This window comes from Erinaceus europaeus, chromosome 10 (genome assembly GCF_950295315.1).
Source record: "Erinaceus europaeus chromosome 10, mEriEur2.1, whole genome shotgun sequence".
Lineage (NCBI taxonomy): Eukaryota > Metazoa > Chordata > Mammalia > Eulipotyphla > Erinaceidae > Erinaceus > Erinaceus europaeus.
Genome location: NC_080171.1, coordinates 74331779 through 74356077, shown reverse-complemented (window position 1 = coordinate 74356077; position 24299 = coordinate 74331779). Strand labels below are relative to the sequence as shown.

General features: G+C 43.5%; 1 protein-coding gene across 8 annotated transcripts in view; it reads right to left on the bottom strand.

Annotated features, from left to right (window-relative positions):
- Positions 1-24299, bottom strand: part of SMARCA2 (SWI/SNF related, matrix associated, actin dependent regulator of chromatin, subfamily a, member 2) — a 277308-nt gene that overhangs the window by 115707 nt on the left and 137302 nt on the right. For all 8 annotated transcript variants that reach the window (XR_009552039.1, XR_009552040.1, XM_060199759.1 and 5 more), the window contains exons 22-25: positions 23354-23400; positions 20918-21084; positions 11824-11987; positions 3766-3993 (exon numbers count right to left, since the gene is read on the bottom strand). Coding sequence is in view for 6 of the 8 variants with exons in the window: in XM_060199759.1 (XP_060055742.1) it covers positions 3766-3993; positions 11824-11987; positions 20918-21084; positions 23354-23400 (606 nt within the window). In the remaining 2 variants the exon portion in view is untranslated. The remainder of the gene's footprint in view (positions 1-3765; positions 3994-11823; positions 11988-20917; positions 21085-23353; positions 23401-24299) is intronic.

The window sequence follows — 24299 nt, the reverse complement described above, 5'->3', positions numbered from 1 at the left end:
TTGCTTTGCGATCCTATGAATCACGCCCCTGGGGCTCGTTCATTAGATTTCTCTCTGCAACTGTCCAAATGTGAGAACAACAACAACAAAACTGCTATGCAATCTAAGTCTGCATGGAAAAATCAGTTTCAAGAACAGGCAGCAGTGGATGAGTGAAGAACAAAAGCTTAAAAAAAATACATGAGGATGTATGACCATTGATATGTGTTTTTTTCTGTTTTAATGAAATCTAAGATATAACAATAAAACATGTAAGATGGACAATTGAGGAGGCCCAAGTTAAAAGTGATTTCCAATTTTCTTTTTAAATTTTTTATTAACTTTTATTTATTTATTGGATAGAGACAGTCAGAAATTGAAAGAGAAGGGGGTAATAGAAGGGGAGAGAGACAGAGAGACACCTACAGCCCTGCTTCACCATTTGTGAAGCTTCCCCCCTGCAGGTGGGGATCAGGGTTCAAACTTGGGTCCTTGCACATTGTAACGTGCTCTCAACCAGGTGTGCCAATTTGCAAAGAGATTATTTATGGAGTCAAGTGTAGAACACACATGTTACAGTACACAAGGACCTGGGTTCAAGCCCCCGGTGCCCACCTGCTGGGTAACTTCACAAGTGGTGAAGCAGAGCTGCAGGTGTTTCTCTCTTTCTCCCTCTATTTCCCCTCCCCTCTCAATTTCTTTCTGTCTCTATCCAAAATTAAATAAATAAAATACTAAAAAAAATATTACAGGGTCCTTTAAAATATCAAGATTTACTTCACATTTAGATTCATTTCAAGGTAAGAAAGGGCATAAGACTTTCTTGAAATACTTGCTTACAAATATGGGTACACCTAATCAGTGTATTCATCCCCAGCAAAGAGGATTGAACTGGTATTGTCTACAGCTTTCTAGACTACCAAGAGGCCTGCATCTTTTTAAAAAATATATCTTATTTGTTCATTACATAGAAACAGGGCAACTGAGAGGGAAGGGGTAGGTAAAGAGAGAGTGAGAGAGACACCTGCAGCACTTCTTCACCACTCATGAAACGTCTCTCGTTAGGTGGGGGCTGGGGTCTTGAACCCAGGTCCTTATGTACTGTTACATGTATACCATTGCCCTGCCCCTGGACTGAATCTTTCAATCTTCTGGGTCATTGGAAAAGCCATGATGCATTTTTGTATAGAAAAACAGAGAAATGGGCTGTAGTGCAGCGGGTTAAGCGCAGGTGGCACAAAGCACAATGACCGGCATAAGGATACCGGTTTGAGCCCTGGCTCCCCACCTGCAGAGGAGTCGCTTCACAGTGATGAAGTAGGTCTGCAGGTGTCTATCTTTCTTTCCCCTCCTCTCTCCATTTCTCTCTGTCCTATCCAACAATGATGACAATAATAATAACTACAACAATAAAACAACAAGGGCAACACAAGGGAGTAAATAAGTATTAAAAATAAACATTTTTTAAAAAAGATCAAAAAATAAAATTAAAACACAGAAAAATTATATCATGACTTTCCAACTGTCTAATATTTCAAATCAATCAATATCTTGGGGCTGAAAACTCAATATTGAGCTATTAAGATAGGCAATTAAAAAAGTCAACTCAAAGATATCCTAAGAGAATGCAATTTTTGAATAATCTTGGCAAATGAGAGAGAGAGATCTGTTAACCAGTGATTTCCTCAGTTCATACAAAAAAAGTGAAGGTCCAGGTCATGCTTTTGAAATGTAGGTGGGGAGTTAACAATGAGCTAAGTCATCTGGGAGGTGTCCACTACAAATGTAGCCCAGTGGTTCTGATCAAAGGGAGGTTCTGGAAGACTATAGAAGCAGGGCAAGGTGGAACCCTTCCATGCTGGGGTGGGCTCAGTTGGCCAATTCCTAGCTTGAAGCAACATGTCCTGCAATTCCACATCTCCCCCATAGATGGCAGCACTTTAAACTCAAGGATACATGCCACTTTCCCCTCAGTATAAATGAGGGAGGTTTCCACAGCTCAAACCTGAAGCTCCTTCCAAAAAGCTCCTGCAAAATTGCCAGAAGCCCTCTGCCTGAGATGCAAGATCACAGTGAATTTACTTCTGTTAATGAACACCCCACCTATCCAGGAGATTCTTTCAAGAACACAAGGCAATTCTTTTTTTTTTTTTTTTTTTTTTTTTACAAGGCAATTCTTAACCCTTTCAGGACAGAAGGCTACAGCTTCATTGATTCTTTTTTTTTTTTTTTTTTCCCTTTCCTTTTCTATTTTTATTTTATGGGACAAAGAAAAAAATGAGAGAGGGGATGGGAAGTTGGAGAGGGAGGAGGGGAGAGGGAGGGAGAAAGACACACACACAGACAGACAGACACTAGGTGGGGTAGATAGCATAATGGTTATGCAAAGAGACTTTCATTCCTGAGAGTTCCCAGTTCAATCCAAAAGTCCCCCCCCCCCCCAAAAAAAAAAAGAACCTCCAAAGTCCCAGGTTCAATCCTCCTGCACCACCATAAGCCAGAGCTGAGCAGTGCTCTGGTGAGAGAAGAGAAGAGAAGAGAAGAGAAGAGAAGAGAAGAGAAGAGAAGAGAAGAGAAGAGAAGAGAAGGGAAGGGAAGGGAAGGGAAGGGAAGGGAAGGGAAGGGAAGGGAAGGGAAGGGAAGGGAAGGGAAGGGAAGGGAAGGGAAGGGAAGGGAAGAGAAGAGGAGAGAGACCGAGACCTTGCAGCACTGCATCACTGCTTGTGAATCTTCCCCTCTGCAGGTGGGGCTGGGAACTTGAACCTGGGTCCTTTGTGCATTGTGACATATATGCTCAATAGGATGTATCACCACCTGGCCCTTTTACCTAATATTTTGAAAAATCTTTTAAAGTTTTATTTATTCATTCATTTATTTTTATCCACCAGGGTTTATCACTGGGGATTGGTGCATCCATGATGAATCCATACTTCTTGTGATCATTTTTGTTTTCTTTCTTTCTATCTTTTTTTTTTTTTGATAGGACAGAGCAAAATTGAGGGGAAGGGAAGATAGGGAGAGAGACATAGAGATAGCTGTAGTACTTGCTTCATTGCTCATGAAGCTTCCCCCCTGCAGGTGGGGGGGGTGGGGGTTCAAATCCTGGTCCTTACACATGGTATAGTATGTGCCCTCAACTAAGTGTGCCACTGCTGGGTGCACTTCATCTATTCTTTTTTCTTTCTTTTAAAATATTATTTATTTATTTATTTTCCCTTTTGTTGCCCTTTTTTTTTTTTTTATTGTTGTTGTAGTTATTGTTGCTATTGATGTCGTTGTTGTTGGATAGGACAGACAGAAATGGAGAGAAGAGAGGAAGACAGACAGGGGGTGTGAAAGACAGACACCTGCAGATCTGCTTCACCGCCTGTGAAGTGACTCCCCTGTAGGTGGGGGTGCGGTGTGTGGGGGGGTGGAACCGGGATGTCTTTGCTCTTTGTGCGACGTGCACTTAACCTGCTGCACTACTGCCCGACCCCCTATACTTTTTTTCTTTTGCTTCCAGGGTTATTGCTGGGGCTCAGTGGTTGCTCTTCAAATCTACTGCTCTTAGCGGCCATTTTTTTTTCCATTTGGTTGTCCATGTTGTTATTGTTGCCGAATAGGACAGAGAGAAATTGAGAGAAGACAGAGAGGGAGAGAAAGATACTTGCAGATCCACTTCACCGCTTGTGAGGTGACCCCCTGTAGGTGGGAAAGCTGGGGGCTCAAACCGGGATCCTTGAGCTTTGCGCCATGTGCGCTTAACCTGTTGCTCTACCGACCAGCCCCTATTCTTTAAGATACCTCATTCTCTTCCTCATGCTCCAGGATGGCCTGCAGGAATGCCCTTCGCTCGTGGCTGGAGGACTTCTGGTCAAACATGCCAGCCTGGATCACTTTCTGGTCCACGTTGAGCTTGTACTTGGCAGCTGCCAGGATCTTCTCCTCCACGCTGTTGACAGTGCAGAGACGCAGGACCCGCACCTCGTTCTGCTGCCCGATGCGGTGAGCTCGGTCCTGTGCTTGCAGGTCCTGTGGGGAAGAACAAGGTGTGGCTGAAGGCCAGTGGGCCTGGACTAACCCAGCAGACAGGTCACCTATGTGGGAAGGGAAGGTAGTTCCACCCACCTTGGCCAATGGAAGATTTTGCATATAGACTTAACATATATAAGTTACTGCTGCCGTCCAGGAGTACCTGAAGCAGAGGGTAGAACACTGAACTCTCAAACATAAGGTCCCCTGTTCAGTTCTCAGCATTGCATGTGCCACAGTGATGCGTTGACTCTCTTTTTAAAGAAGTTTTAAAATTCTTTTTTTTTTTTTTCAAACCCTTGTGTCCAGGGCGGACTTTCAATAGATCGCAGTGTGGGGAGCTGCTCTGCTACGTACAAAACAAAAAATTTTTAATTGAAAAACATGTATATATTTTAATTTATTAAAAATTTATTTTCTTTTAAAAAAATATTTATTTATTCCTTTTTGTTGCCCTTAAAAATTTAATTTCTTTTAGGGAGAGAGAGAGAGAGATACCAGAGCATTCTTCAGCTCTAGCTTATGGTAATGCTGGGGACAGAACCTGGGACCTCAGAGCCTCAGGCAAGAAAATCTACTACAGAACCATTATACTGTCTCTCCAGACCTAAAAATATTTTATTTATTATTTATTAGATAGAGACAAAAACCAAGGGGGAGAAGGAGCTAAAGAGAGAGAAAGACACTTTCAGTGCTAGTTTACTGTTTGTGATGCTTCCCCTCTGCAGGTGGGGACTGGGGAACTGAACCCATATTCTCCTACATTGTAACATCTGCGCTCAACCAGGTGTGCTACAACCGGGCCCTGATTCTGATGTTCTCGCTCTCATATCAATTATTGTAGCTTTGAAATACACAAATACAGGCTGACTTATTGCCTCCTTTGGAAAAAATGCTAGGTCATTCTTAGTTGAGGGAAACTGTGTTGGAAATTAGCCAAACCAGTTGATATGGAAACTCAGGTTTTGAAGTCCTGTTCTCAAGATTTTTTTTTGTTTTAATATTTACTTATTTATTCCCTTTCACTGCCCTTGTTGTTTTATTGTTGTAGTTATTGATGTCATTGTTGTTGGATAGGATAGAGAGAAATGGAGAGAGGAGGGGAAGACAGAGAGGGGGAGAGAAAGACAGACACCTGCAGACCTGCTTCACCGCCTGTGAAGTGACTACCCCCTGCAGGTGGGGAGCAAGTGCTCGAACTGGGACCCTTATGCCGGTCCTTGTGCTTTGTGCCATGTGCGATTAACCCGACTACCACCCGACTCCCTTTCAAGATGTTTTTATTTTTTAAATTATTTATTTATTTATTTACTTATTTCCTTTTTGTTTCCCTTTTTTATTGTTGTAGTTACTTTTTAAACTTTTTTTATTATCTTTACTTATTTATTGGATAGAGACAGCCAGAAATTAAGAGGAAAGGGGAAATAGTGAGGGGGAGTGACAGAGAGAGACCTGCAGCCCTGCTTCACCACTTGCAAAGCTTTCCCCCTGCAGGTGGGGACCGGGGTCTCGAACCTGGGTCCTTGTGCATTGTAACATGTGCGCTCAACCAGGTGTGCCACCACCCGGCCCCCTATTGTTGTAGTTATTATTGTTTTTAATTGATGTCGCCGTTGTTGGATAGGACAAAGAGAAATGGCAGGAGGAGGGGAAGAGAAAGATAGACACCTGCAGATCTCCTTCACTGCCTGTGAAGTGACTCCCCTGCATGTAGGGAGCCAAGGGCTCGAACCGGGATCCTCACGCTGGTCCTTGCGCTTTGTGCCACAAGTGCTTAACCCACTGCGCTACTGCCCGACTCCCTCAAGATGTTTTTAATGGATTCACCATGCAAATTAATATCTAATTAAAAAACAAAAAAGAAATGTTAAAATAAAAATAAACAAAGGGGAGGGGGCAAGTGCAAGGACCCGTGTAAGGATCCTGGTTTGAGCCTCCGGCTCCCCACCTGCAAGGGGGTCGCTTCACAAGTGGTGAAGCAGGTCTGCAGGTGTCTATTTTTCTCTCCCTCTCTGTCTTCCCCATCTTTCTCTTTTTCTCTTAGTCCTATCTAACAACAATGACAGAAATAACAATACTAACAACAATAATAAACAACAAGGGCAACACAGGGGAAAAAAAGGCTCTGGGAGAGTGGATTTGTAGTAGAGGAACCGAGCTATAAGTAAAGACTCCATGTTTATAAATGACAGTGTACTTTATGATTCTGTATGCATTTACTAGAGGGAAGAAGGGAGAGGGAGAGACAGAGAGAGAGAGAGAGAGAGAGAGAGAAGGAAGAAGGACCAGAGAATCACTCTGGCATATAAAATGCTGAGGATTGAACTCAGGACCTCCTGCCTCAGATTCTAATGCTTTATTCACTACACTACCACCCAGGTCACAGAACACTTACACATTTAAGGTAAAGGTCTGTCTCTTCCTTCCCACTTACTTCCTCCACACCCTAACACCCTATTCTGCACAGCTATCAACCTCTTCCCTTGACCAGATGAGCTGTCTAGTCAATAATGTAGGAATGGAGAAGGCTGACTACAGTCTATTCTGGAGGTCTGTCTTTGCTGCAGGGACTTTTGCAATAAAATGACTCATTAGGCAAATTAAGGGATAGTTGGGCAGGTGTGTGTGTGTGTGTGTGTGTGTGTGTGTGTAAGTACCCCTTAAGTTCATTTTCAATTTCATTGAGTTCAGTCATCTCAACACTTCTTTAACAGAACAGTGAGGCAGCAGCCAAGATGGCGGGCTGAGTATCATCATCCTCTTGGTGATCTCCTAGAACAAAGGTCAGCAAAGTGCTTCCATGAGTAACTCATGGAAGATTAACTCATGGAAAAGAAAACTCATGGAAGGGCTCAAGAGTAAACATTCTAATTGGGCCAGGGAGACAGCATAATAGTTATGCAAAAGACTTCCATGTCTTAGGCTCCAATGTTCTAGGTTCAAACCTTGGCACCACCATAAGACAGAGCTGAGCAGTGTTCTAGTTGGGGGAGTGTGGGGGGGGAAGGAAGGAAATAAACAAACACATTATCCAAAAAGATCTGTTTCTACCTATGTTCATAGCAGCACAATTTGTAATAGCCAAAATCCTGGAAGCAACCTAGGTGTCCAACAACAGGTGAGTGGCTGAGAAAATTGTGCTATATATACACAATGGAATCATGTGAATTAAGGTAAGCCAGAAAGAGAATGACGAAATGGGATGATCTCAGTCACAGACAGAAGTTGAACAGTAAGAACAGAAGGGGAAACAGAAAACAGAACTTGGACTGGGTTTGGTGTATTGCACCAAAGTAAAGGACTCTGGAGTGAGGGGAGGGCCTTTAGGTCCTGGTGCAAGATAATGGAGGAGTATTTAACAGGAAGGACTCTCCTAGGTGCACCACCACTGCTCCCCACACCCCCCCCCCCAAAAAAAGTGAGCTCTCAGGGCACATATAAGATACTTCACTATCTCTCCTCTCAGGGAGATAAAAACAATTACTAATCAGACTAACATACAGGGCTGTGCCTCCATGGAGAAAGGTTCCCTCACTTAGAAGTGACCCGTGCCACAGCTTAGTGATGAGACCAGAAGTCTTGGTTCTCAGAGTAATTTAGGAAGGCAGTACAACAGGGAGTCTGTTCTATGATCTATCTTCCTTTCTTTTTTTTTTTCTTTCTTCCCAGAACATCAAATTATTTTTTAAAGGTTCTGTTTACCTTGCTTATGCATGTATGTCTACACCTATCATTTATTTTATAGAAATAGAAATTGAGGGGGTCAGGCGGTGGCGCAGCATGTTAAGCGCATGTGGCGCAAAGTGGGCATCAAACCGGCATAAGGATCCCAGTTTGAGGCCCCGGCTCTCCACCTGCAGGGGAGTGGCTTCACAGGCGGTGAAGCAAGTCTGCAGGTGTCTGTCTTTCTCTCCCCCTCCTCTCTCCATTTCTCTCTGTCCTAGCCAACAACAAACGACATCAATAATAACAATAATAACCACAAGGGCAACAAAAGGGGGTAAAAATGGCCTCCAGGAGCAGTGGATTCATGGTCCAGGCACTGAGCCCAGCAATAACTCTGGAGGCAAAAAAAAAAAAAAAAAAAAAAAAGAAATTGAGAGGTAAGGGGGATATAGAGAGATAGATACCTGCAGCACTGCTTCACTGCTCATGAAGCTTCCCCCAGCAGGTGGGGAATGGAGATTTGAACCCAGGTCCTTGGGCATTGTGATATGTACACTCTACAAGGTGTTCCACCACCTAGCCCTCTGTGCCATTATTATTTTACATTGTTGCTAACACCCTCCAGTCCATTCTCAGCTCTCACCATACTGTTTTCTCTGTTTCTACCATGATACTCTTATTCAAATAATTTTTCTCTTTCAGCTATTTACAACTGCCTGCCGTATTTACCTTCAGTCTCAAGACCAATGCGTTCTTTCAGATTCTGACTTTATTATTATTATTAGTGCCATCAGGGTTATTTCTGGGACTCAGTGACAGCACTACAAACTTTCTGCTCTCAGTGGCCACTCCTCACCACCCTCCTTTTCTATTTTTATTTGATAGGACAGAGAGACACTGAGAAGAGAGGTGAAGATAGAGAGGGAGAGAGATACCCGCAGCACTGCTTCAAAGCTTGTGAAGCTGCTGCAGGTGGGGACTAGGGGCTTGAACCTGGGTCCCTGTACATGATACTGTGTACTTTATGGGATGTGCCATCACCCAGCCTCCTCAAAAAAGTTTTCTATGATAGGACAGAAAGAATTGAGAGGGAGATAGAGCAATACCCACAGAACTGCTTTACTACTTGTGAGTCTTCCACCTTGCAGATAGTGTTGGGGGCTTGAACCCAGCTCTTTGCACATGGTAAGGTATGCACTCCATCTGGTACACCACTGCCCAACCCATTACACTATTTTTTTTTAAATCTAAGTTTCAGGGACTAAATCCAAGCTGTTACCCAAAAAGATATCTTTCAATGATGACTGTATACAAAATGTAACAAAAGACTATCATATCCTAATTGTTGGACCTCAGGAAGTGAACTACAGCTTTCTGGGACTTCCAAGTTTGTAAAGACACAAACGAAAACATTTGCAACCAATCAGGTTTTTGTGAAAAAGGAACACTCTAGCCCCCACACCTATGGACATCTAATCTTTGACAAAGGTGCCCAGACTATTACATGGGGAAAGCAGAGTCTCTTCAACAAATGGTGTTGGAAACAGTGGGTTGAAACATGCAGAAGAATGAAACGTTCTGAACCACTGTATTTCACCAAATACAAAAGTAAATTCCAAGTGGGTCAGGGACTTAGATGTTAGACTACAAACTATCAGATATTTAGAGGAAAATATTGGCAGAACTCTTTTCCACAAAAATTTTAAAGACATCTTCAATGAAACAAATCAAATTACAAAGAAGACTAAGGCAAGTATAAACCTATGGGACTACATCAAATTAAAAAGCTTCTGCACAGCAAAAGAAACCACTACCCAAACCAAGAGACCCCTCACAGAATGGGAGAAGATCTTTACATACCATACATCAGACAAGAGTTTAATAACCAACATATATAAAGAGCTTGCCAAACTTAACAACAAGACAACAAATAACCCCATCCAAAAATGGAGGGAGGACATGGACAGAATAATCACCACAGAAGAGATCCAAAAGGCTGAGAAACACATGAAAAAATGCTCCAAGTCCCTGATTGTCAGAGAAATGCAAATAAAGACAACAATGAGATAGCACTTCTCTCCTGTGAGAATGTCATACATCAGAAAAGGTAACAGCAGCAAATGCTGGAGAGGGTGTGGGGTCAAAGGAACCCTCCTGCACTGCTGGTGGGAATGTCAATTGGTCCAACCTCTGTGGAGAACAGTCTGGAGAACTCTCAGAAGGCTAGAAATGGACCTACCCTATGACCCTGCAATTCCTTTCCTGGGGATATATCCTAAGGAAGCCAACATATTCATCCAAAAAGATCTGTGTACACATATATTCTTGGCAGCACAATTTGTAATAGCCAAAACCTGGAAGCAACCCAGGTGTCCAACAACAGATGAGTGGCTGAGCAAATTGTGGTCTATATACACAATGGAATACTACTCAGCTGTAAAAAATGATGACTTCACCATTTTCAGCCGATCTTGGATGGAACTTGAAAAATTCATGTTACGTGAAATAAGTCAGAAACAGAAGGATGAATATGGGTTGATTTCACTCTCAGGCAGAAGTTGAAAAACAAGATCAGAAAAGAAAACACAAGTAGAACCTGAAATGGAATTGGCATATTGCACCAAAGTCAAAGACTCTGGGGTGGGTGGGTGAGGAGAATACAGGTCCAGGAAGGATTCAGAGGACCTAGTGGGGGTTGTATTGTTATATGGGAAACTGGGGAATGTTATTCATGCACAAACTATTGTATTTACTGTTGAATGTAAAACATTAATTCCCCAATAAAGAAATTAAACAAAAATTCAAAAAAAAAAAAAAAAAAAAGGAACACTCTACTGACTCAGCCAGTAGAGTGCAGGGCTGGCATGCCTGAGGCTTCAGGTTTTATTTCCAGCATCACATATGGTCTTCTGGCTTCCTTCTCTGTCTTATAATAAGTAAATTTTATATAAAAAATGCCCATAAGGAAGCTGGCATGATGTCTGATGAAGTTTGTTTGTTTTTGTTTTGGAGTGTTTTTGACTTACCTTCACAAAAGGTACTTTGCAGAATTGAACCTGAGCTTTTTGGTACCAGGGGATTCAATGCCTGCATGAATCCACTGTTCCTACTTGTCTTTTTTTCCCTTTCTCTTGTTCTTTTCTTCCCTCCCTTCCCTTTCTTTCTTTTTGAAAGTTCTCTCTCTCTCTCTCTCTACCTATCTATCTATCTACACACACACACACACACACACACATTTTTTTTTTTCTGTCAACAGGGTTATTGTTGGGGCTCAGTGCCAGCACTATGAATCCACCCATCCCTTCCTCTATTAAAATTATTATTATTATTATCTATTTTATTTATCGGATAGACAGCCAGAAATTGAGAGGGAAGGGGTTGATAGAGGGGGAGAGACAGAGAGACATCTGCAACACTGCTTCACCTCTTGCAAAGCATTCCCCCTCCAGGTGGGGACGGGGGGCTCAAACCCGGGTCCTTGAGAACTGTAACATGTGCACTCAACCAGGTGTGCCACCACCTGGCCCCCCTTCCTCTACTTTTTATTAGATAAGATAGAAAGAAAGAAGTGGAGAGGAGAGAGAGAGAGAGACACCTGAAGACCTACTTTACTGCTTGTGAAGCTTCCCCTCTGTAGGTAGGGAGTGGGGATTCATGTGGGGAGTGGGGACTCAAACCCACATCCTTTTGCATGGTAACATGTACACTTAACCAAGTATACCACTGCCTGCATCCCCTTTACTTATATTTATACAGTGTGAGAGAACAAAATAGAGAGGAACAGAGAGAAGGACAGACACTTGTAGTACTGCCCACCACTCTCAAAGTTTCTTCCTGGCAGGTGGGGATTGGGGGCTTGAACCTGGCTCCTTGCACACCAGGTATCATGTGCACCCTACTGGGTGTGCCACCATTCAACCCTCCCCCAGCCTACCAAACTTGAGCTGTCAGAGCACATATAATACCCTATAGTATCTCCTCTCCAAGGGAGATTTAAACAAACAACAAAACCAGACAAATGTACAGGGCTGTGTCCTCAGGGAAAAAAGGCCCCCTCATTAGGGAAGGACACTGCCTCCCACCCCCACAGCTGAGTGAGGAAACTCAGATCTGGGTCCCCCCCAAGCAGGGTGCCCTGGACACCCAGCACAGAGCTGTACTGACCTGGTGAGGGTTCCAATCGCTGTCAAAGATGACCACCGTGTCAGCTGCCTGCAGATTTAAGCCCAGGCCACCCGCCCTTGTGCTCAGCAAGAAAATGAAATACTGGGAGCCCGGCTCGTTGAATTTCTTCAGCAAAGCAGCTCGGTCTTCAGACTTGGTGGTGCCTGGGAGGAATTGTGAAAAGATTTGCCGGTTAACTCCCAGCTGAACATGAAGCCTAAGCTAGACAGAACATTCTGGCTTCCATGAGAATTCTCTTCAGACCTCCTGAAGTAGGGAGTGAAGGAATCCTCCCCCCACCCCAGGGTGCTGTCCTTCTGATAGCAATTGCCTACACTTTGCAACACACACACACACACACACACACACACACACACACACACACACACACACACACACACACACACTTCAGTAAAAGAGTACACGAGACTGTCTTAGATCAGTTCATGCCTCTTGTGTTAGGAAAAGGACCACTTTCACCTACACTAGTCATCATTCTGAAATGCTGAAAGAACCTAGATATTTTTGACTGGGCCCCTCTGTCACTTCACCAACTTGACAACAGGTTCATGTTAATGTAAAAGGGCATACCAACATCCTGAATTTCTTTCTGTACTTGAAAATGTCCACTCTATTCGGCAAACAGACCAAAAAATTATTATGACAATGGCCAAAGAGCCTTTGCTGTTGAGTAGTAGATTCAGGACTATGTCAAGAGAACAGAAAGTGAAAGGAAATCATGGTCTACTAAAGTTTTGGTTAGCAGCTGAGCATGATTTAGGTGGTGGCACCATAAAAATGGTGTGTATACACACACACACACACACACACACACACACACACACACACACTTTGGGGGATATTATCATTATTTATTGAATAGCAACAGCCAGAAATCAAAGGGAAAGTGGGAGGTGGAGGAGAGACACACAGAGAGACACCTGCAACACTGTTTCACCACTCACAAAGCTCTCCCCATGCAGGTGGGGTCTGGGGGCTCAAACCCAGGTCCCTGTGCATTGTAAAATGTGTGCTCAATCAGGTGCGCCACCACCCGACCATAAACTTTTTTTTTTTTACTGCTACCAGGGTTATTGCTGGTGTTGGTGCCTTCACAAGGACTCCAACACTCCTGAAAGCTGGCCTTCCTTTCCTCCCTTCCAATACTGCAAATAGGACAGAGAGAAATTGAAGGGGTTGGTGGGAGAGACACTTGCAGCACTGTTTCACTGCTCTTAAAGGTTCCCCTCTGCAGGTGGGGAGTAGGGGTTTGAACCTGGGTAGTCACATAAGGTAATGTGGGCACTTTACCGGGTACACCACTACCTGGCCTCTGGGAATAGAACATTTTAAACCTGGGTAGCAAGACCTGAAGCCACGATAATTTAAATAAAATAAAATAAAATAAATAAATAAATAAATAAATAGACTGATTGTGCCTATCATGTTGACACTGCTCAGTGGTGACTGTGGACTAATGACTAATACCAGGCAGAGTACCCAGAATCCACCAGGGGGTGGCTCACTCCAGGGTGCCTGGGAAAACTCCAGAAGGGAAAGGGAACAGAAAGAGGCAAAGCCTGCCACATTGCGCCATCCTTATGGCTAGTGGGGACTAGAGCACCCACACTTGCATTCCAAATTAGTCATGTATCACATGCCATGTACCTCTCTACTTTAGTTACCCAGACATTTCATGAATTGCTTGATGGGAAGGGAGAAAAAAGGTGCTAGATCCCATCTGCACTCAATTTACTAGCAAAGAGTAATGGTGAGGTTTTATAAACCTTGGATATTTGGGCTATTTTTTGGGGGGTGGGGTGTTGGGGGTTGGCTCTAGCTGTGTGTTATACAATAGCCCCTAACTGCTTGCTCCCTGCTGTTTCTTTTTCCAGGGAGGAAATCAACCGGCAATTTACTTCAGAAAATTAAAGCATCTCAGTGGCTGCAGGTAAAGGAATCAAGTTACAATGAAGGTTTAGTTCCTAAACACAGAGAATCTGTTTTTCCCATTGAGTGGAAATAGTAAATCCCCTCCTGGGGAAGGAAAAAGAAACCAATTCCCCTGATACACAGCAGAACAGGCCTGCAGAGGCTCTCCCTTAAGAAAGCCACATTCTTCAGAGTGTGGTTTCTTTTCTACATGAGATTTTGAGTCTAGCAGCCTGCTTGGCCCTGCCAACCATTAATCCCCTCCAATAAAAAAATATATAAATAACTAAAAAGGGAAAACACAAAGTAAAACTTGGACTGGCTTTGGTGTATTGCACTAAAGCAAAGGGCGTTGGGGAGGGTGGGCAGGGAGGGGTTTGGTGGGAGGGAGATTTGGAGTCCTGGTGCATGATGGTAGAAAAGGACTTAAGTTGGGGGTGAGAGTGTTTTGCAGACACCCATCACGGGGAGATGAGAGATTGTAGCTATGTGTCAACAACTATACTGTGGACCAGTAACTCCCAATAAAATGATAAAAAAAAGTGTATAGAGGGAGTCGGGCAGTAGCGCAGTGGGTTAAGCACACATGGCACAAAGCGCAAGGACCAGCTTAAGGATCCTGGTTCAAGCCCCCGGCTCCCCACCTGCAGGGAAGTAGCTTCACTAATGGTGAAGCAGGTCTGCAGGTGTCTATCTTTTTCTCCACCCCCACCCCTGTCTTCCCCTCTTCTTGAGATTTCTCTCTGTCCCATCCAACAACAACATCAATAACAGTAATAATAACCAACAATAAAAACAAAGGGAAAAAAATAGCATCCAAGAGACGTGGATTTGTGGTGCAGGCACCAAGCCGCAGCAATAACCCTGGAGGCAGATAAATAAATTAAAAGTGTATATAAAATTAAAAAAATGAATTTGGACTTGGAGTAGAGGGACACTCAATGTGATTTGTGTGTATGTGTGTGTCTTTTTTACTCTTTTATTTTCAGAATTAGTTTTTTTAAAAGTTAATTCACTTGTGGGGGTAGATAGCACAATGGTTATGCAAAGAGACTGTCAAGTCTGAGGCTCCAAGGTCTCAGGCAGAGCACACATATTACTATGTACAAAGACCTGACTTTAAGCTCCTGGTCCCCATCAGCAGGTGAGAAGCTTCAGGAGCATGAAGCAGTGCTGCAGGTCTCTCTCTCTCTCTCTCTCCTTCTCCCCTCTCAATTTCTCTGTTCTATCAAATATAAACAAAATAAAATTAAGCAAAAAAAAAATTTTTTTTTTAAAGCACATAACCAAGAAGGCAATTCCTAGTGAAGACAATTATGCTGAGAGTTTCAGAACCTACCAGAAAAAAAATATCACTTCTGCCAGGTTCTCACCAGAACTAACTTTAACTCATTCTCAGTAGCTTTGGGAAATGTCTGTCTTCTGGGATAGAATTTGGCCACTGGCTCTCACTCAAGAATTATTTTCTTACAAAAACCAAACCTATCTACCACAAAACAGGGGCTACTCTGTGTAGGAGCCATCCATCCCCTTTGCAGAGGAAACTGACTTGCCTCTCATCAGGGGTTTGCTCATCCTCTAGTCAAATCTTGGAGAGATCCAATTTGACAACAAGAAAGCCAGAGTCATGTGAACAATTAAAACTTAGGGGTGGGAGGTGGGCGGTAGTGCAGCAGGTTAAGCGCAGGTGGTGTAAAGCACAAGGACTGTTGTAAGGATCCCGGTTCAAGCCCCCAGCTCCCCACCTGCAGGGGAGTCGCTTCACAGGCGGTGAAGCAGGTCTGCAGGTGTCTATCTTTCTCTCCCCCTCTCTGTCTTCCCCTCCTCTCTCTATTTCTCTCTGTCCTATCCAACAACAATATCAATATCAACAACAACAATAACTACAACAATAAAACAAGGGCAACAAAAGGGAATAAATAAATAAATATGTAAAAAAAAACTTAGGAGTGGGGGGAGCTGGGTAATGGCACACCCAGTTAAGTGCACATAGTATTAAACACAAAGATGTAGGTTCGAACCCCTGCTCCCCACCTGCAGCAAGGACACTTCAGAAATGGTGAAACGGGTCTGCAAGTATCTTTTTCTCTGCCTCTCTATATCTCCCTTCCTTCTCAATTTCTCTCTGTCTTATGGAATAAAATGGGGGGGAGGGGAAAAAGTGGCCACCAGGAACAGTGGACTCAGAGCTAGCACCAAACCCCGGCAATAACCCTGGAGACAAAAAACAAACAAACAAACAAACAAAACCTTGGGTGTAGTGGATGGTGATAGAAATATCTACTAATGTGGTCCTGTGTATACTGAGTATTTGGCTCATTGATTCTCTTCATACCTGGAATGAATAGCTGTCCCCTTTTGGCATAAGGTCTGGTACAACCTTCTCAAGTCTGCCTGTGTCACCACATGGAGTTGGCTCTGTCTGTTCCATCCAACCTAATGGGAAGAGCCTTGGTGACATGTATGGCTCATCTGTATTGCATGTCTTGGTCAACACTTGCTATTGATCCATGAGAAGTGTGGGACTGGTCACTAGAGAAGCAACCTGTATTTCTAGAGGTGGGGTGGTGGTGGTAGTGGTGGTGATGTGTCAATTTCAGGGTGGTGAGGAGAGTCCTATAAGGTCTGTCCCCAACCTAACTCTCCACACCTCTGCCTTCTCTCTCAGGACACTCCCTCCCCAGCTCCTACTGATGAAGGGCTGACTGGGGATTGCAGAAGCTTAAGTAGGAACCTGATTTCATCATTTACTACTTCCTGTGGAACCTCTGGCCAATGAACTCTCTCTGAGCCTTTGCTTACCCACCCGTTAAGTGGGAGTCACATTAGTAGCTCACTTAACAGGGGTAACAGTTTATTGAGAAAATTAAATCCTACACAGGAAGAACCCTGCCTGGGATCCCATGTGTAATGGGCATTTCATAAATGCTTATTGCCTTTTATGCATATGAGGGTAAATAATAAGGATAGCAAACAACAGACTGGGAAAGATGCTCTCTCAGTCCGGCAAGAGAACATGAGAGAGACATGCTTCATAGAAATAATTTCATGCCAGCTTCAAGACTTGAATATTCCAAGGACAAAAATAAAAAGCTGAGACTTTAAATATCACTAAGTATCAACCATTGTGACTCAGGACACCCTTGTGGAGCTGTAAAAGCTATGTCTGCCTTACACCTGGCAACACAGGGAAAGGCTGTGAAACTCTCCCCTCATAGAGAGAATTTAAAGATGAGATCCCAAGACAAGACATTGTTGTCAGACACATCACTCAAAGGGACAGACTGCAGGGATACAACTGTTAGGAAATCAAATTTAGAGGCCGACTGGTGGTGCACCAGTTAAGTACACATGTTGAAATATTCAAGGACCCAGGTTTAAGTCCCTGATCCCCACCTGTGGGGGTGGAGGGTAGCTTCACAAGCTGTGAATCAGTAATGTAGGTGTTTCTCTCTCCCCCTCTTCCTCTCTGTCTCCACCTTCCCTCTTGATTTCTGTTTCTATCCAAAATAAATTTAAAAAAAAATCAAAATTAGCATTTATTTAGTCATGCATCTGTTTTCAGTGGCTTGTTGGGTGGGGTGGGGTGGAGTGGAGTAGTAAATAAGAGTTAAAAAATAGCAGATCAGCAGAGGGTAAATAGCATAATGGTTATGCAAAGAGACTCTCACAGCTGAGGCTCCAAAGTCCCAGGTTCAATCCCCCCGCACCACCATAAGCCAGAGCTGAGCAGTGCTCTGGTAAAAAAAAAAAAAAAGCAAATCTGACAGAAAGTATAATTTATTTAAAAATCAGCAGTGCCTGCTGGTGATGTAGCTCAAGGACTAACCAAATTTAAGAGGCCCCTATGTTCTACCTCTGGAACTTCTCCCCTATCTAAAAAAAAAAAAAAAATTGCAATGCACTAACATGCAGACTATAAGAGGCTCTAGTTTAGTAGAAGAATGCACAGCAAAAGGCCTGGGAGCAGACACAGTGGCTCGATTAAAGGCTAGACTTGTAAGCATGAGGTCCCAAGCTCAGTCCCTAGCGTTGCACATACCAGAGTGCTGTTCTAGTTCTCTCTCATCTCTCTCTTGGTAATACATAACTTTTTTTTTTTTTTAAAGAATGCAAAGCATGTCAGCAGGGAGTCTATTACCATTCATCTAATTAATGGTGGGGTGAGGCAAAAAGTTTAGCCTAAAAATAGAACAAAACGTTTTAATGGAACACAAACTTCATATTTTTTTTTCAAGATTTATTTTATCTTATTTATTTGTTTATTTTACCAGAACACTGAGCAGCTCTGGCTGATGGTAGTGTGGGGGATTGAACCTGGGACTTCAGAGCCTCAGGTATGAGAGTCTTTTTGCATAACCTTTATGCTATCTGCCCTGCCCTCAAATTTGGCATTTAACATAAACTTGAAATACTGCATTTGACAAAAACTGGTATTAGTGGGCCTTAGAGACAGTATAAAGATTCTGGGGGTGGGGAAGGTGTATTACACCAAAGTAAAGGACTATGGGGTGGGGGCTAGGGGGAGTGTTCAGGTCCTGGAAAATGATGGTGGAGGAGGACCTAGGTGGAGTGTTAGTGTTATGTGGAAAAGTGAGAAATGTTACACATGTAACAACTACTGCATTTTACTCTCGACTGTTAACCATTAAGCCCCCCAATAAAGAAAACAAAACAACAACAACAACAACTCTCCTGCTTGAGGCTCTGAGGTCCCAGGTTTAATTTCTAGCACCACCATCAGCCAGAACTGAGTAGGGCTCTGGTCTCTCTCTCATTTTAAAATATATACTTTAAGGAGTCGGGTGGTAGTGCAGCGGGTTAAGCGGAGGTGGCGCCAAGCACAAGGTCTGGTATAAGGATCCTGGTTTGAGCACTAGCTTCCCACCTGCAGGGGAGTCGCTTCACAAGCGGTGAAGCAGGTCTGTAGGTGTCTGTCTTTCTCTCCCCCCTCTGTCTTCCCCATCTCTCTCCATTTCTCTCTGTCCTATCCAACAATGACGACATCAATAACAACAATATTAACTACAACAATAAAACAACAAGGGCAACAAAAGGGAATAAATAAATACTAAATATATATATATTAAAAAAGCAAACAAACAAGGACTAGGTTGTAGTACACCTGACTGAGAGCACATATAATACTGTACACAGGAACCAGGTTCAAGCCCTCAGTTCCCACCTGCAGGAGGGAAGCTCTAATGCAGTGATGCAGTGCTGCAGGTGTCTGTCTCCCCTTTCACTTTCAATTTCTTTCTATACCATCAAAACTAAAAATGATGCTTTCAAAAAGCAAGCAAGAGGGAGTCGGGTGGTAGCACAGCGGGTTAAGTGCAGGTGACGTAATGTGCAAGGGCCTCCATAAGGATCTGGGTTCCAGCACCAGGCTCCCCCACCTGCAGGGGAGTCTCTTCACAGATGGTGAAGTAGGTCTGCAGGTGTCTGTCTTTCTCTCCCCTTCTCTGTCTTCCCCTCCTCTCTCCATTTCTCTTTCCTATCCAACAACGACATCAGTAACAAAAACAATAACTACAACGGCAACAAAAGGGAATAAATAAATATTAAAAAAGATTAAAAAAAAAGAAACTAAGACCTTTTTTTTTTAAAAAAAAAAAAGCAAGCAAGAGGGGCTGGGTGGTGGTGCACCTGGTTGAGTGCACATGTTACAGTGCACAAGGACTTATGTTTGAACCCCTGGTTCCCAAATGCAGGGGAAAACTTCATGAGTGGTGAAGCAGGGCTGCAGGTGTCTCTCTGTCTCTTTCTCTGTCTATCACCCCCTCCCTCTCAATTTATGGCTATCTCTCCCAGCCTAGGTCTATGAAAAAGTATGAAAAAGTCGGGAGTCGGGCTGTAGCGCAGCAGGTTAAGCGCAGGTGGCGCAAAGCACAAGGACCAGCATAAGGATCCCTGTTCGAACCCCGGCTCCCCACCTGCAGGGGAGTCGCTTCACAGGCGGTGAAGCAGATCTGCAGGTGTCTATCTTTCTTTCCCCTCCTCTCTCCATTTCTCTCTGTCCTATCCAACAACGACAACAACAATAATAACTACAACAATAAAACAACAAGGGCAACAAAAGGGAATAAATAAATAAAATAAATATTAAAAAAAATTTTAAGACTTCCCTGGATTGAAGACACCACCAATGTGTCCTGGAGCTCAGCTTCCCCAGAGACCCATCCTACTAGGGAAAGAGAGAGGCAGACTGGGAGTATGGACCGACCAATCAACGCCCATGTTCAGCGAGGAAGCAATTACAGAAGCCAGACCTTCTACCTTCTGCAACCCTCAATGACCCTGGGTCCATGCTCCCAGAGGGATAGAGAATGGGAAAGCTATCGGGGGAGGGGGTGGGATATGGAGATTGGGTGGTGGGAATTGTGTGGAGTTGTACCCCTCCTACCCTATGGTTTTGTCAATTAATCCTTTCTTAAATTTAAAAAAAAAAAAAAAAAGTCAAAAAAAAATTTTTTAAAAAGTATGAAAAAGTCTAGTGCCTTCAATCTCTAGTCTCCAAATCATAAAGTATTTTAGGTACTCCTAAATTCCCATTTTTCTTCTATTCCTATTTCTCCTCCTCCTCATTTTATTTATTTATTTATTTATTTATTTATTTATTTATTTATTGCCAGAGCACTGCTCAGCTCTTAGTGATGGTGGTGCTGGGGGATTGAATTTGAGAGTTGGGGGGGCTTTCAGGTCCTGGTGCAAGATGGTGGAGGAGGACCCAGGCTGGGAGTTAGAGTGTTTTGTAGAAAACTGAGAAATTTTACACATGTACAAACAACTGTATTTACTGTAAGTATTTACTGTAAGCCATTACAATAAAAAATAAATAGAAAGTTGTGACATATATATATATAACAAACATTGTTCAGTTGTTAATTATAAAGTCATTGCCAAAAAAAAAAAAATAATAAAGTCATTGCCCCTGCGTGGAGCTTGAAGGAATCATATTAAGTGAGAGAAGTCCCAGTGAGAAGGACAATGCAGGATGACCTCACTCATAGGCAGGACTCAGGGAACCAGAAAAACTTAGCCTGTTTTTAAGCTGGAGGCTATGAAGGCTGTTCCCCAGAAGAGCTGTGCCCCACCCTGCTAGCTAACTCTCTCCTTTTGGCTCAGCCTGAGTCCAAGAACCCATGGTGGCTGCACTCACCATCCAGACGCAGGTAGAGGAAGTTCCGAAAGGCAAAGTAATCCTCCATGATGGTCATGAGAGACGTCATCTGGCAGAAAAGCAGCACTCGGTGATTAGTCGCTCGCAACTTGGGCAGAATACGATCAAGTAGCTCAAACTTTCCTGAGGCCCGATACAGCTCGGCCCTGAACCCAGAAATGCAAAACAAGAAGACGGTATTACTGCAGTCTTCTTGCAGGATCAATCCAATACAGATATAGCTTTGCACAGCATGTCTGACACCCCCTCCCCAAACAACCCATTACAGACCACAGTGAGTGCGTGAGTGGACAACTGTGAAACTATCAGGGAATTCACTGGAAAAAGAAAACACATTTATGCAGCATCCATATGCCCTGTGTTGGATCCCCAAGGCATTGGGACACAACTTAGAGAGAAAACCTTCTGTTTTCCTCACTTTCCTTTTCTGCCTCTGTCTCACCTATAATTCTCCCCGCTTTCCGTTTGTAATACCCACACTTCTGAATGTGCACTGAGCTGTTGTATTTCCTCTCTGCTTACTCATTATATGAAACTATTAATTAGGATGGAGGAGGAGAGAGCATAGTGGTTCTGCTAAAAAAGTTTTCATGACTGAGGCTTTGAGAAACCATGTCAAACGATCACACCACCAGAGAAAAGAAAAAAGGGGGAAAAAAAAAAAGGAAGGGCCAGGCAGTGGTGCACCTGGTTAAGTGCACATACTGCAGTGTGCAAGGACCCAGTTCAAGTTCCTGGTCTCCATGAGCAGGAGGGAAGCTTCACAAATGGTGAAGTAGGGCTGAAAGTATCTCTGTCTCTCTTTCCTCTCTATCTCCCACTCCTCTCTCAATTTCTCTCTCAAATAATAAGAAAGAAAGGAAGGAAGGAAGGAAGGAAGGAAGGAAGGAAGGAAGGAAGGAAGGGAGGGAAGAAGCATTCAGGGTACTTCAAAATCACTCAAATACATATTTAGCAAATAGCACACAAATACATGTGCTATTTGCTAAAGACAATACTAGGCATGTGTAGACTGACAAGGGAAACTCAATCCTTGCCTTCAAAACGGGCAATGACAAACTATGGTAAGAACTAGAAAGAGGGCATAGATAAGGTAATGGTTGTGCAAAAAGACTCTCATGCCTGAGGCTCCAAAGTTCCAGGTTCATCTCTGGAACCACCATAAGCCAGAACTGAGCAGTGCTCTGGTGTAAAAAAAAAACAAAAAAAAAAAAACTAGAAAGAAAAATAGTATTGGACTTTCAAATATGAGGTCCCAATTCTGATCCCAGGCATTGCCTGTGCCAGAGTGATGCTCAGATTCTCATAACCCCCACCACTAATGAAGAAATAATAAGACAACAATTATAACAACAGAATCATGACAAGATGTGAACCCTTTAGCTAACAGCAGACTTTGGCAGACTTCATTCCTATGCTGCCACCTGCTCTGGAAATCAAGTGTCATCTGTGGGGGCTGATCATTCCAAGTCCAGCTTCTGAACTCAGCCACACTTGGTACCCTTGGGGTCCAAGAACACACCCTACATCCTAACAATAAAATGATTTTGATGCTAAACAGAAACTTCTTATTTATTTATTTATTATAAGAGCTCAGACAATATTTATTTATTTATTTACTTATTATCAGAGTTCAGCTCTGGCTTATAGTGGTTCAGGGGATTGAACCTAGGACCCGAGAGCCTCAGGCATGAGAGCCTTTTTTGTAGAACCATGATGTTATCTCCCTAGCCCCAAATAGAGACTTTCTACAAAGGCAAAGTTCTTTTCTCCATACCATCACAAGGTGTGTTTTCCTTTGATATCCACTGCAGATGAAAAAGAAAAGGTTTTTATACATGCCATATGCCAGCAAATGACTGTGAAATCAGCCCTGTTTAGAGTAATTTTCTCTTGTGCTTGTTAACATCTAAGACTGTAAATGTAGAAAGATGAGTTATCTCTGGGCCCCAGCCACACTACAGGTGCCTAGAAACAACCTGGTGATCTCAGAAATGTTGTCTGAGCACCTGGATGTGACTGAGGCTTCTAGATTCCATCTATGTCCTGTGAGTGGCTGCTTGTTCATGGCACAGAGTGATTTCAGCCTTTGCAGTTGGGGAAGGGGATGCTGACAGCACGATGGTAGTCACACCTGCATCCTCTGTGGAGCAAAGAAAGGTCTGAGGAGGCCACCTGTGTGGACATATATGCTAACAGAGACTGGGGGGAGAGGAGCTCAGGGAGGTCCCAGTCACACTTTTAGAAGGAGAAGAAGAAGAACAGGGAAGAGGAGGAAGAGGGGAAGGAGAAGAAGGAGGAGGGGAAAAATGAGAAGGAACAGAAGAAAAAGGGGAAAGAGGAGGAGGGGAGGAGAAGGAGGAAGAAGATCATCAGCAGCAAAAGCATCAGAAAAAAAAAATGTCTTAGATTTACCCATTGATGACTCCGTTGGAATATCCCAGGTGTTCAGCAAAGGACTCCTTAAAAACAGAGAGAATATGTTACCCAATGAGAAGACACTGGCTTCAAACTCCTCTCTTAGTGTGGTCCTGTTGGCCATTTCTGGAGCATGGTTACACAAAATCGTGAATGAGAAGGAGATATAGGCTACAGGGTGAATCAGAATCTTGGTGTCTTTGACTTCAGACAGACTTCCAGAAATACATCCTGTGGGTTTCTGCAGGTCTTCAGACTTACCGATGATGAGAAGACCACTGAAGAGCCAGAGGATACCTACTGTCCCAGGACCAAGACAGGAAGGGGCTGGGGGGTCCACACCAACCCAGGGATGTACCACAGGGGATGCCGAGTCTAGACTAAAGGATGAGCCTAAAATAAATGAACCCGGATTCATATTTTCTCTCTCTCTCTCCCTTTCCCTCTCCCTCTCTCTCTCTCTCTCTCACACACACATACACACATACTATGATTTTATACTAATTCTTTTCTTCCTTTTTTGCCACCACAGATTCTTAGGCATACCCAAATTCACAGTTCCTGAGCTGACTTTCTCATGCAGACAGAGAAATGGAGAAGCAGAGAGGGGCTGGTAGGTGGTACAGTAGATAAAGCATTGGACTCTCAAGCATGACTTCCCAAGTTTGATCCCCAGGGTAATGCTTTTATTCTCTCTCTCCCCCCTTGTTCTCATTATAATAAATAATAAATCTGAGAGAGAGAGAGAGAGAGAGAGAGAGAGACATAGCAATGAATTCTCCCATGGTGCCATGGCACTCCCATGTGGTGCCAGGACTCTAACCCGGCCCCAGGCATGACAAGGCATGTGCTCTACTCTGAGCTCTCTCCAACCCCTACATTGTGACTCTGAGTATAGCCAATCCTCATGTCCCTTCCATAGTGGGCTCAATGTACACCTCAA